The following is a 14,909-nucleotide window of genomic DNA, read 5'->3' on the forward strand; positions in this document are numbered from 1 at the left end:
TTGTCTAATTCACATTATACAGACTCAAGTTATAGTTTTTATCAAAGTAGAATATAGCATCAAAGATGTAAAAATGAAATTTCAATTTTCTTTTGTCTACTGTTGTGAAGTTTTTAAACACCAGATTTAGAGCAGCTTTCAATAAATGTCTTTTTGAATCATCGCTTTTTCTGCAGGTTGTAAAGCACTTGGAACACTTGATAGAAGAAAATAATTTCAGTTTATTTTGTAATTGGTATGTGCACATTAAATCACAATTAACTGCTTGAAGAGAAAGTTTTCATTGAAAAAAAATTCTTATGCAAAATGCTTATCAAAATATCGAATATTTCTTTCCAAATTTGTTGCATTCACTCAAGTTTTTTAGCTTTGTGCAATGCCCATAGCCCTGATGGGAAGGGGGAAAGAATTTACAATGTGCAATATTCTTTAAAGTGCAAGTCTTGTATATATTATATTCAGAAATAATTTCCCAAGTAACTAAAGAGCCAGTGATCTCATGTAATATATAATTTTGAAAAAGCAAGCATTGAAAAAAAAAAAAAAAAAAAAAAAAAACAGAGAGATGAAATTGCTTTGGAGATCTGAGCAGTGAATTTTGGAAGAAATCAACTTATCACAAGATGATAGTTTATTTTAGATAAAATACTGAAATAGTTATCCAAAAGTTTAGATTTGTGGAGTTTCCATTCTAATGCCTGAATAGACCAAGGATTAACAAGTGAATCTACATAACCTGCGACGGCTCATCTCAGGAAAACAAGAGTTCATTCCATGTTGTGATCTTCCCAAGAAATATATAAAAAAAGACTCTAGATCCATAGACAATGGTGTCAGAAGTGGGGTGGATGGGAATGATTGCATAGATGAGTTTTTTTTTTCTCTGTCAGATTAGATGAAGAGATTTTTTTGTTTCTTTATTGGTAAAAATGGCAAGATTTAAAGCAAAGGTAGAAAAATACACGATTTGCTCTTAAATTACTTGTCATTAAATGCAAAGTTATTCTGAGTTTAAATACTAAGATTTGTTAAAAAAAATTATAGCACTTGGCAGACAAAAATTCTTTTATATGACCTCTGGAAATGTGTAAAATCTCATAGGATTTATTTGTTATGTTTGTTCAAAAGTTTAGTAGGTAAAATAGTTGTTAAGAATAACTGTTTGCATTTCCATATTTATGTTATAGTAATTAGCTGTGAAGATTTTATTTCTGTTGCTGTTATGTTGCTTTTGGTATTTCATTATGGCGTATTTAATGAGAGGAAAGAAGGCCAATGAGTTAGGAGGAGACCTCAATCAATTTTAAAATGGATGAGCTTAAAAATATCTTCCTTGGAAGTAAGAATTATGAAGAAGTAGTTAAAGGGCTATTAACTTCAGTTATTTCCTAAAGCAAAGAGAGGGAAAATATGGAATTTACCTAGGAAGAGGTACAGAGAGAATGTGAACAGATAAAATTGTTGTTGTTGTTGCTTATGCTCACTTTGTCTGACATAATCAAGCCCAAGCCAACAAGAATCCTTATGGCAAGGAGCACTAGAATACGCCTGCCATTGGCAACAGCCTTGAGCGCCATTCAGGTGACAGTGCAATTTAGCTCAGTTCTGCCTCCAATTTTGATGTAGAGCACCCCAGGGAGTCTCCCACCCCTCTTCCCTTCCGCCAAATCACATGAGAGGCTTTTCGGCTCGTTGCATATTTAGAGTGCCACCATGCCGCACCAACACTATACATTTACAAACATCCATGCTTTCTCCAGGATTCGAACTTGGGCCCTTTGACACAGCAGTCAACGACGCTAACCACTATACCGGTTGGGTGACATGGATAGAATTAGAAAGGTTAAGACTTGAGGCAGAAAACCTGGGTTTAAATTCTGAAAGTTCAGTGGATTTAACAATGAGTCTCAAATGTTAATGTCAAGTTAAAACTTTAGATGAAATTATTGAAATGATAAAATTGCTAACAGTTCAAAGAAAATCAAGGGGTTGGAATTATTTTTCCATCAGTTTGGAAAAGACTCTCGCTCTAGAAATGAACATATGAAACTAAACCACAGCTATTGCTGATGCAGAAGGGCACTTAGAAAGGGAAACAATTTATTTCAAGCAGCAGAGTTTTGCAGCAGCAGCAAGAGCGGATTGACCTATCTAAAGTGTGGATAAAGCAAAGGTAACTATTTTGGATAAATTATAAAGGAAAATATTTTGTAAGAGAAATTTTTCTTTTTCATTGAGACAAAATTTTAGGACAAAGTGTAGAGCAATTAGTAGACCTTAAATGTAAAAGAAATGAAATTCTAGAGCTTGCGCATGTGTCGGTTTTGGGGGGATACATGGGAATCAAAAAAACATTAGAGAGCATTCATTATTCTTTTTATTGTGGACATGTAAAACAAAAATGTCTAGAAATTTTGTTAAATATGTGAAAGCTGTCAGTTAATTAAGGCAGTTATAAAGTAAATGACAGTTACTCCATTGGCAAGACCAAGATTACCTTTTCAGATTGTCAATGTAGACCTAATCGGACCTAAGAAATCACCAAATTCGAAAGGGCATAAATATATTTTGTGCTTGGTAAATCAGCATACTAGGTGGGCAGAGGCAATGCCATTAAGCAATCTGACGGCAAAAACTATCTGTGATACATAGCTGCAGATTTTCTCCAGGACAGGAACCCCTAATGTTATCACTTCAGATAATAGTACCAATTGTAACAGCAATGTATCACATATTTAACTTGGGAATTAGAAAAAGGTTAGGTCAAGTCTGAGGTTTTCACCACCCATGTACCCTCAGTCAAATGATTTAGTCGAAAAGTTTAGTCAGATATTGAAACGAATGTTGTGTCACATTATTAGAGAGAAAGGTTCCACTTGACATGTTCAAATAACTTATGCATTATGGGCATATAGGGCAATACCCAATAGCACAACTGGGTATCACCTTTCCAACTATTATAGTATGGTAAACTGGTGCAAGGACCATTATCGGTTTTAAAATCAGTAAAGTTATGGGAGCATAATGAACTGAAATTTGACTTAAAATCAATTCCTGAATATTTGCAAGATTTGAAGGAACAGTTGAAGCAAGTCACTGAGCAAGCTGATATTACTAATGAAGTCCAACATGGTAGGATGGCCTAGTATTATAATTTTCATTCTTCAAATAAAACCTCTGAAATTCAAGATAGGGTTGTAGTCCTCATACTTGATTCAAGCATATTTTATGCTCAATTGCAAGGTCGGGCAGTGATAAAGGAAATGAAAAATACAAGCTTGTTTTTGGTAGAAATTGTGGATGGAAGTATTAAAGATGTACTCCAAAATAAAATTAGAAAATCCATCATGTGATTAAATGCAATCAATGTAATGTTTGACGGGAGGAGTTTGGTGAAGCAGGTAATATTCCCTCTAGATCAGGGTAGTGATTTTGAAGGCATGGTAAAGTAATGATAGGTGCTGCTGATCTTGACATCAAGCAGACTAATGATCCAAAGCTACTTTTAGGGAAGTACAAACATCTATTTCTAAGACACGTTCAACCCGTAGAGCAGAAAATCACAGAATCAAACTTACTCTGGTAGGAGATAGGAGAAAACTTCATTATTATAGCATTCTTATGGCATATCATAAAGAGATGGACAAGCAAATTAAAGAGCTTCTAGAGATTAGTTTCATTGACTGATGGAAGCAGACATAACATATCCATTGCCAAAAAAGGATGTGACAATTACAATGTGCATAGATTTCAGGGCTTTGACTGATGGAAACAGACATAACATAGCCATTGCCAGAAAGGAAGAGACAATTACAATGTGCATAGATTTCAGAGCTTTAAATTCTGTCACTAATATCCCTGTATTTCCTCTGAAAGATATGCAGGAACAGGCACATATATTATATATATGTGGCTGGGCATTCAATATGGTTACGTAGTTTAGATATGCACAGAGGCTACTGGCAAATAGAAACGGATGAATCAAGTAAACTGCTGGCAGATTTTCAACTCATCGTGCTGTTTTGTTTGGCAAAGGTGTCACTTTCGAAGAACACCTGAAGCGTTTAGAAATGATCTTTAAGGAGCTGCAAAATTTAAGCTTTTCTGTCAGGTTCAGTAAGTGTGACTTTGTAAATAAGGAAATAAATTCCTTAGGTCATAAGGTAGGGAACAGCAAGCATGGCCCAGATCCTAGTAAGATTGTCACAATTAAACAGCTAGAACGGCCAATAAATAAAAAGGCAGTCCATTCAGTATTGTGTCTCATGGGATTTTATCATGCATATATCTCGGACTATGCATAGATAGCGGGACCTTTAACAGATTTTACGAAAAAGAATGCACCAAATATTGTGCGGTGGAACCAACGACTTTCAAGAAACTGAAAGATATTCTGTATCAGGCGACATCTTTGGCTGTGCCTGATTTCAGTTGCATTCGGGTGCATCAGATGTCATAGGTGGCTGTTGTTTAATTCAAAAAGATGCAGGAGGGCATTTTAAACCAATTGCTTTTGCATCCCAGCAACTGGGAAGCGATAGAAAAGGAGGCTTGGACAGTTTTATCCAGGCTCAAGAAATCTGATTAGTGGATTTTTTGGAGAATGATGTAGATCATTACGTTCCAAAGTTTCGTGAAGTATAAATATCTTACCAAAACACAACCAGGAGTCCAAAATTAACATGTTGAGCTCTCTCTCTGTGAAGGTAGCATTTAAAAACTGTGCATCATTCAGGAGTGCAACATAGGTGTATATATATACAGGGTGTTTCATAGATCATGGGACAAACTTGAACGGGGGGTGGAGCGTATTAAAACATGCATTTTTTATAGAAATGTAGAGTCTAAAGTGATGGGTTAAGGCAGGAACGCAAAAAAAGACACGAGAGGAAAATGTGTTTATGTACAAAATCAACGCAAAGTGCTTCTTTGAAGCAATACAGTATTCACAATATATGTTCAAAAAAGGGAACAGTAATAGGAACTACAGCTGTGATTGGCTGGCAGTGCAGTGGTAGAGGGCGGTAGTGAGCCGAACAAACCATGATCCGATGCATCAGAGGATCATTCACAACGCTGATGTTGAGCGTGATTGGTGAGTTTATGCACAGGGAAAAAGCTGACATGCATCTCATGTATGGTGCTGCTAATGGGAACGGCAGAGCAGCGCTACGGTTGTACCAGGAACGGTTTCCGAACAGGCGTATGCTGAAGCACACAATGTTCAAGAGACTGCATCAGTCTCTGTGTGAAAAGTGGTCATTTGAAGCCATCTCTGACACTAGGAGTGGAAGAAGAAGTGCACGACAACCTCACGTTGAAGAATCCATCTTGGACAGTGTGCATGAATCACCTCAAGTACAAGAGCTATTGCACGTCGTCTGCAGCTGAGTCATTCCACCGTTTGGCGGGTATTGCATGAAAATGGTTTGCACCTATACAATTTGCACAGAGTCCAAGCCTTGCAAGAGATAGATTACCCTCTTCAAGTCCATTTCTGTCATTGGTTCTTGCAGCAGTGTGCGTCGCTGGCGGATTTTGCATTGTATGTGCTATTCACGGACAAAGAATTTTTCTCGCAGGATGGCAACTTCAATATAGCAACAACATGCACGTGTGGGCAACTCATAATCCACACAGCACACGTCCACATGCATTCCAAACACGCTTCTTTGTGAATGTGTGGCCGGGCATTGTTAACAATTATCTCATAGGCCCATACCTCTTACCTGCTTGTACAAATGGCTTATGTTATCATATTTTTGCAAGAGATGCTACCGGAATCTCAGGGTTATGTTCAGGCTGTCGTTAGTGATCGTATGTGGTTCCAGCATGATGGTGCAGCAGCCCATAACCATGTACGGGTCTGCAATTATTTGGATGGGACATTTCCAGTCTGATGGATTGGCCGTGGTGGACCTGTTCAATGGCCACCCCATTCCCCAGATTTATCCAGCTTGGGTTTTTTGTTTATGGAGCCATCTGAAGAGGATCATTTACGAGACTCCCATTGATCCACTGAAAGACTTCGTTGCACGACTATCCATTGCGGCTGCAAGTGTGCACGAAATGCCTGTCGTTTTTCAAAATGTTCATCAATCCCTTCTGTGAAGTTACCAAGCATGTATTACTGCTGGTAGTTGCAATTTTGAACATTTATTGTGAATATTGTATTGCTACAAAGAAGCGATTTGTGTTGATTTTTGTACATAAACACATCAATCTCAAAATCTCAAATCTCAAATCTCATCAATCTCAAAATCTCACCTATAATATGTCACCCTTTCTCGCAAAACAAGATTGATGCTTGGAGAGTTCTGTTTCTGTAAGTTTTTTTTAGAATATTGTGGTTTAGTTGTATTATTACTATTTTAAGGTATTCTTAACAAACAAGAATTGTGTAAAATGTGCAAAAAGATACCAGTTGCCGGGGATTACTTCCTTCATCTAATGTATTTGAAGTAAATGCACTTATAACATTCATTTAATCTATCTGTAGCTTTAAAAAAAAAAAAAAAAAAAAAAAAAAAAAAAAAAAAACTTTCTTTCAGACATAGTCAAGTCAACAGTTCCAAGAATGTGGGAAATGTCATAAATGTCTTTGCCAATATACAGTGCAAAATTATAAGTATATCTACAAAGTGTTCGATCAGAGAAATAAAGGCAAAACATTTTCAGTGTTCTCTTTTACTTTAATATAGTGTTTGAAATTAAGCCTGAAGAGTGATAATTATTCATTCAAAAAGCACACATGTCACCATTATCTATTAGAATTGTAGTGATTTCCTGAGTTAGTGTAACAAAATAAAAAAAAAAAGAGTTAATAAATAAAAACATTATAAACTTTTAGACTTTTCACCACACTTCAGTTCAGAAAAGGCGTAGGAATTTTGGAACTAAATAAAACCTATTTCTGCTGTTCATTTTCAGCAAAAATACTCTTGGATCGCCGTACAGAAAATTTGTACAAAAGTATGATGGAATAGTAGGATAATGAATATTTCTGGTCATTAGCACTAAGCTTATAAATACATACATTTTAGATACAATGACTTCTAAAATTGGTATACTTTCATATACATCTAAAAGTACATATACTTTCATTGTATAATAACCTTTTTCAATGAAATAAATACTTGCATTTCATATGTCCACATGCATAAATTTTTCACGTTTAATGGAACAAAACTTTCAAAACATTCTAAAGCTGATATATTTTCATCATACTACTGCAAGATGAAGAATGTAATAGTGATCTTTCATAACTAATGAAATCTTCCATTCATCAACAAAAGGATCACTTACTTAACTATTTTCCATTTGCCCATATTACAGGCAATTTCTTTGTTGTCAGTTTCATAATTAGATAAATCTATATCAGAGTCACTATCAAATTCATGACTTCCTAGCAAATATTTACAATCTGTTTTACTGAAATCCACATTTGCTGCCGTATTAATAAAATACATCACAGAAAAAAAATAATGCAGCAAAAATAATTCAAACATAGGGACAAAATGGCAGGGAAAACTGATTGCTCATTTTATTGAGCCAAAAATGCCTTTTCTGTATTTTCAAATGATGAAGCTCACTGCATTTTTTTTTCTTTCTGTTAGCATCTGCAGTCAAAGATTCTGTAATAAAATTTTATTAAAAATGTCTTTGAATTATGCAAGATTTTGTAAAAACTGCTTTGGCTGAGTTCTCTCTCTTTTTTTTTTTTTTCTTTCTAATAACTTAGTAGATTTTTTTATTCCTAAAATTGAAATTTTTCTGATTGATAAAAAATAATTTTCCACAACCTGCTGAAAAACTGGAATTAAGTTTATATTCATTCACTATGTTACATTCTTTTAAAACCAGTTTCAAAAGCTCATATTCTACAAAATGATTTTAAAATTACACTTGTCATCCTTTTCTTTATTGCCTGTATTGTAAGAAATGATGCACCAGGTGGATGGTAAAAAATTGATCAATGGTATGCTGAGAAAAATTAACAAGAGAGTAACAGAAGTTTCATTCACTAGAAAAACTTCCTAAAAATATTTCATATCTTATCAGATATAGCCTGGGTTTGTAAATAGAATGAATGATTAAGAAATGGATGAGCCTCTAAGTGCTTACATATAGCTACGGTTTTAGAAATTTGATGTTATAAGTGGGATGACTTTATAACAAGATTTGATTGTATTATTTTCTTAATTAATGTTCTGAATGCATTGTAAACATTTTATGCTTTTGTCTTTCTTAACATACACTTTTTTTTTTTTCTGTAGAACTTTTATGATGTGCAGAATAATCCGAAACTGTGCTTTTATCTTTTATGTATTACAATTGAATGCATATAAATATCTCATTATGTGTTGATGTAGGTAGATTTCAGTAATTGATGTAAAATAAATCAAGCAAAGCATTTTTACTATATATTAAAAATTTTTAAAAAACTTGCTATAGTTAAAGCAACATTTTAAAAGTTTTTAACTCAGTATAAATGTTCTCTTTTGAATTATTATGTGAGAAGCAAGCATACTTTTTTTAATTTTTACAGTAATTTTTTAAGTAGTTTTGAAAATTCATTATTTAAAATTTAAAGTGTTACTTTAATAATTTTTTGTTCAAAGATATATATCTTTAATAATGAAACTGCATACTTGAAATATGTCTCTTTTTTTATCCATTAATTTTTTTTTAGGTCTAAAGATGGTAAGGAGTTGTCTGTTGATGGAAAACATATTAAAATGATCGAAGAAGGAGCCAATGCCTATTCTTTAGTGATTGAAAAAGCAACAGCAGCTGATGTTGGTATATATACCTGTGAACTAAGGAATGAGCATGGCTTAAAAGCAAGTTCAGGAAATTTAAATATAAAAAGTAAATTATTATTCATTTATTGCCTATTTTTTCTTTCTGGTAAATGCTATGTGTTTCGGATTGAAATCATTATAAGCAAAATACTTCTTTTGAATTAATTTGCTAAATGTTTTGATTTGTAAATTGTCAGTGTTTCAAAAACGTACATGTCTTTTCAAGGGAAAAAACAACAACAACAACAGGGGAAAAAAAAAAAAAAGACTTCTATCTCACAGGAAAATATTATTAAAAAAATATTATTCTTTGCATTTATTAATTTAGTTACCTTTGTTTGCATCTGTCGTTAAGCCATAACACAGCAAGTGCTTCAGGTTTTGAATAAATCATTCATATGCTTAAAAAGAATTTGTTACAAATATATTGATATAAAGCTTTTTAAATAACACATGAGCCTTTCTAGAAAATTCACAGAATTCATGTATAAGTAAAACTTCATAAGAATGTTCTGTGCTGACCTAATATAGTGTAATCTCTACTAATTGGTCATTTTACGTACAGAGCAACCTATATCAGAAAATCAAAGGCCACAGAAAGCTAACTCATACACTGGGCCAACAGTTAAAGATGGCCATTATAAAAGGCAACAGAAAACTTGTGCCTTTGCTTGGCATCTTCACTAGCTCCCCAATGCACTAGTGTCTTTAAAGCATTCCTATGTAATGAAATTTAAATTATTAATCTGTAGTAATATAATATTATCTGAAGACTTGTATCTAAATCTGCTAATGCTATGGCTAGAATTTCTTCCAACAGTTTCTATTGTAATTTTTGATAATTCCCTGTTGTCTATACCAAGGGGGGCCAACCTTTTTGTATATAAGATCTACTTTTTATCTTAAAAGTTTGTTGAGATCGACTTGTTGTCATAGGTGTAGTCTAAAAGGTAAGTAAAATATATGTTCAAAACTATTTTTTAAATCACTTATTAAATTTTTGAGGTATATGCTCATGAAGAAAATAAATTTCCAGATCCAACTTCTAATAGCAGCATTCCGTACATGCAGTGCCTAAAAAATTCGGTTTTTTTACACTTTTTCAAGATAGATTTTTACTAACTTAAATGCATTTTTTTTTTTTTCCTACTGCCATGTATAAGTTGTACTAATTGTTCGTTAATATGAAAAAGTTGCTATAAAAGGCAAAGTATGGCTGATAATTTGGTATGGCTGATAATTTGATTTCAGTATTTCACTTTTGCATTTTTGGGGGCCAGGAGAATTTATAGCAGAAAATAACATGGATTACTTTTTGCTAATCTATCAGCAAATCGCTGAGCATACCTCGTATTGAAGCATAGATATAAGGTTTATCTACTTACGTAAAACAACAACAACAATAATTATTTAAAGATCCGAAAAACTCATGTCAAAAAAAGAACCTGGTAATTATTAATAATATTTATTAATTCAAAGTAGCTACAGATAAAGACAGATTTGGAATTTACTTTGTTGCCTTGATAACCAAGGAATCATAATTAGGTGTATATCCTGACAAAGATAATAATAATGAGTCTTCAGTAACAATTTCTGTGAATCAGTCAGGACGAAACGTTGTTTAGTCTTCGTTAGTTTCAAGTATGAAAATGCCAATTCATATAGATATGCAGATCCAAAACAAGAATAGATATGTTTGCTACATTTGATGATATTGGGATATTTATCTCGGTTGACATATATTTTTCTGCTTTTAAGGTTAAGTCAGTTTGTAAAATTATAATTTCATTTTCTAATGCCTTTTGATCCATATAAAATATGTCTGAAATTTTTTGGCTAATGCGTTTCACACTTAAATCTTTTTTTAAAGGAAAAGATATGAATTCCAAAATTTCTTTAATTTTTTCAAAATCCTAGAATCTCATCTCAAAATCTTCAATTAATCTTTGGATTTCCATTTATCAATCTTATAATTAATATTTTTATGTTTTTATAGGTTATCCACCATATTTGGAAAATGAATTTTGTTGCAGTTCTTCTATTAGCAAAATAAATTTTGTTTTATATGCGTCTATGCAGCTGATCATATCAATTACTGTTTTATTTTTACCATGTAATTCTAAATTTAAATGACTGTATGAAAATGAAATGAAATATTGAAGTAAAATCAGTAAGAAATGCTATGTCACTAAGCCAAGTTTCATCATTTTAAATTTTCACAGTTTCCACCTAGTTCGTGAAGAAAATCTATAATTTTAGGCAATAAATCACGAAATCGCTGCAAAAATTTACCTCTGCTTAGCCATCTGACATTTTGGTATGTAGTAATAATTCAGGTTGGCCTTCATCAAGCTGCAGTTGGAAGAGGAATGAATTTTGAGGAATTTGAGATAACTTCCTCGAATTGAATTACCAATTTTAAATGCTATGTCCATTACCTCTTTTGTGTTTAGTCTTGCTAGCTAACACTTGCTGGTGAATTATGCAGTGATAGTTTAAAAAGGCAGGGAATTCATCTTCCTTTTGACATAGGGCTATAAATTCATTTATGCTACCTATCATTGCAACTGTGCAATTCGTTGGTATTGAGACTAATTTAAAAAGTGGTACTTTCAAATCATTCAGCAAGTTTTTAAAGGCTTTGAATATGTCTACTCCTCTAGTCCTTTCCTTCAAAGAAATCATATCCAACAATTCTTCTTTAGATGTAAAATCCTTAAAAACCATACGAACAAAAACAAGTAATTGTGCCGTATCACTTATATCTGTCGATTCATCACACTGAAGGGAAAAACAAGAACATCTATTAGTATCATTATATAACTGTTCTTTTACATTCCCATTCATCTTTTCAATTCGTCACATCACTGTGTTTCAAGACAACAAGTACATCTTGAATTGCAGCTATAATTTCTATCTTGTTCTTAAAATCGTTAAAAAGTGTGTTCTTAAAATCCTTTACAAATTTCATAACATTACATTTCTAAGAGAAATTTCCTTTACAAATTCACCATCAGAAAATGGCTTACAATTTTTTTTTTTTTTTTTTCTAAAATACTTTGAATGATGCAAAAGTTACTGCTTGTGGCTTCAACTTGGCTTTTAAAAAACACTTTTTGTTTTGTTAATTGAGTTTTAAGATCCCTAACTTTTCTCAGTTCAGAATTTGGTGGATAATTTGCTTGATACTTGTTATGTAAAGCTAAAAAATGTCTCTCTGGATTACTCTTTTTAGCAATGGCTACTGAGATAAGGCATATTAAACAACTATATTTATCATTCAACATTGTAAAAAAGTAATCGGGTTCCCATTCTTTATTGAAGTGGTAAGTTTTCGATTTCTTCAATTTACTACTCATGTTCATGGTTATACTAGAATGCAAAGCAATATGACTATTTAAAGAATAAATATTGAATTAAATATTTTTCAAGGAAATTAAAAACTCATGAACTGTGGCTATTATCTCCATTACATTCGGAGAAATGATAACAATACTGCATATGACGATCGGACACAAGAAACAAGCGTATTAAAACCTTATAAAGATATATTCAAATTTACAAGAAATATGTAGCATATTCAGTATTATTATTAAGTTACAATATATTTATTATGGTTTAAATACTCAAATATTAATTTAAATAGAATTATTATTATTCCTAAATATATTTGAAATACTTTCCCTTATTTTTATCTCAGTGTAATAACTACAGTTTAGAGATCTGTTGCCAAGAATGCTCACTTATCAAGTAAATAGTTATGTAAGAAAAGCAATTTGATTTAAAAAACAGAATAGGTACTTACATTTTAAACAGAAGAAAAATTGAAACCCAAATGATTACTGAGGATAAATAATATTGATTAATAATAATACTGTTAATACAAAAGAAAAGAAGCTACCATATGACACTACCAAATATTAGAGCTAATTGACTGTGTTCTTCGATGAGCCTTAAAGTTGCATTCATGCATTGCATCTGGTGACAAAGTGTAAAACATTAGTCAAAATGTGTTGTGCTGGATAGGTGGGGATCAGAGTGTCAGGCTGTCAGAATTCTAGGAATTTATGGCCTTGGCAAATTCCCAGAATGCATTATACTATTACTAAAAGGTTTTGTCTTCTACAATCGCTTCAAAGTCCATTGTATACGGAATTCCACTCCAGTCATTGCAAGTGATCAATGATTGACCAAAATTAGCCTCACGATTGACTTGTTGGCCACCCCTTTTCTATACAATATATGTCAACCATTTCATTTGTTAAAATTTCATGCATGACGCAATTTCTTTTGAGTTTCTCTAAGGTTAATCTTGGATATCAACTACTTGTACTATTTAATAGTCGAAGTTCTGCTGATTTAATTTTATATGTCTCCAAAATATGTTCTACAACATCACTTAGAATGATAGAATATGCTGCCATATTTCTACTGTGTAGCATCTGTGTTTCTTCTTCTGACAGTGTTTAGTAATTCATGCAGTCACATAGTACTCTGGATATATTAGATTCTCTTATGTGTCTAATTTTCAGTTTCCTAAGTTATTTTGTTTTTGACAAGACAAAATATAGATACTCAGTTAGAGTTAACTTTGTAAGGTTGCCATACTTTTGGGATGGAAGACATAAGACAGGCTGTCTTTTCAAAATTTATTTTAAAACTTAGCAGTTCCAGGTTAAAAGAAAGTCAAAATTAATGTCCAGAAGCAGTGCCACAGCATAATTGTATTGAACAAGGAAAATCTTCCCAGATGCGCATGATGTGTCTTAGCATTCAGGCATCTCAAAAGTATTCTTTGCTTTTTTCTGCTACATTATTACAAGGAAAAAGTCTAATAGTCCCCTTTTCATTGAAGGATGGGAGATTACCCATTGGCCAGCCAAAAAACGGATGAAATTGTTTCTCATTGGATGGGATACCTGTTAATTGCAGACACAAGCTGAAATGGTGAAAATTACTCCTTTTTTTTTTTTTGAGGGGGGGGGGGCTCAGAGGAGTCTAGATTAGTCCCTAAAATTACACCTTCCTAGAGTCACATAATGTTAGCTAATTAATGAACAGAAAAACACAAATAAGCACAATTAAATATGCTTAAGTACCTTGAATCAAAATGAGAAATTTACATTGAAGCCTGTGTAAAAGGTATCCATATTCATTTTTTGAAAAGCTTTGGGAATGACTGCAGTTTCCCTTTAATTAGCAGTCCATTTTCTATGAGGTGATTATTTTGTGTGAGAGTATGGGATAATTATTTTGATTATTTTTATAATTGAGTAGCTTTGAGAGTCTAAACTTGCTGGTAAAAATGTGGTTTCAAACCAGTACTTCTGTTTATAAGAGAAAAAAAATTGAGCATTGCTTCTAGAAAGGAGAGGTAGTTCATTCACCTCTGTGTTGGGCAGAGCCCATCCTTTGTCCCCCATGTCCCTTTCAGAATTTGGCAAAATATCTTCATTTCTTGAGAATATTATTTTTTTAGAATGAGTAATTGCCTTTTTAACATGGAACAAAATTTCTTCATTGTTCATAAGCATGTTGTCTGTACTCTTTTCATAGTGTTTTACCCTGCTTGCATTCTCAGCATTGAGATTTCGCAGTTTTATTGATGGGTTTTGCATTGGCCCTGAAGTACCTGTTCTTGAGAAAATGCTCCTTCATTTTGATTTTCTGCTTTTTTGCCACCGTGTGTTTCCCGAGTAAATAGCATCCAGTGTCCAACCTATTTCAAACTACTATGATAACCTTTGTAATTATTTACCCAAATCCCCTTTTAGTTCTATGCATGCCGAGGGTGAACCGATTGGCTCTTCTTCAAATAGCTGCTTCAGTCAAACATTTTCTCCCATCAGCATCAAGGGAGAAATATATCTTTTGCTGTCTACATTAATTGAAGATATAGTATCTCAAAACATTATATTGATTCCATTCACTTAGCTGTTACGTGGGGTGCTAAATATTCTTCCTTTATCTCCTCCACTCTATTAACAGTAGTTGGGGATCTTAATTCTTTTTGTAAATTCAGGCATTGTGGCCTTAAGTGATCTGTTGATCCACATGAATAACACTCAATAGTTTTATATTTCATAAAATAACATTCATTTTGAA

General features: G+C 32.9%; 1 protein-coding gene across 5 annotated transcripts in view; it reads left to right on the plus strand.

The window, feature by feature from the left end:
• The window catches only part of LOC118190192 (protein Obscurin-like), a 735,887-nt gene that overhangs the window by 549,938 nt on the left and 171,040 nt on the right, over positions 1-14,909 (plus strand). For all 5 annotated transcript variants that reach the window (XM_085817109.1, XM_085817110.1, XM_085817106.1 and 2 more), the window contains one exon: positions 8,693-8,871. In XM_085817109.1, the coding sequence (XP_085673235.1) occupies positions 8,693-8,871 (179 nt within the window). The remainder of the gene's footprint in view (positions 1-8,692; positions 8,872-14,909) is intronic.

The sequence above is a fragment of the Stegodyphus dumicola genome, chromosome 5, assembly GCF_044657685.1.
Source record: "Stegodyphus dumicola isolate Sdum_Otavi_A_Nest chromosome 5, ASM4465768v1".
NCBI lineage: Eukaryota > Metazoa > Arthropoda > Arachnida > Araneae > Eresidae > Stegodyphus > Stegodyphus dumicola.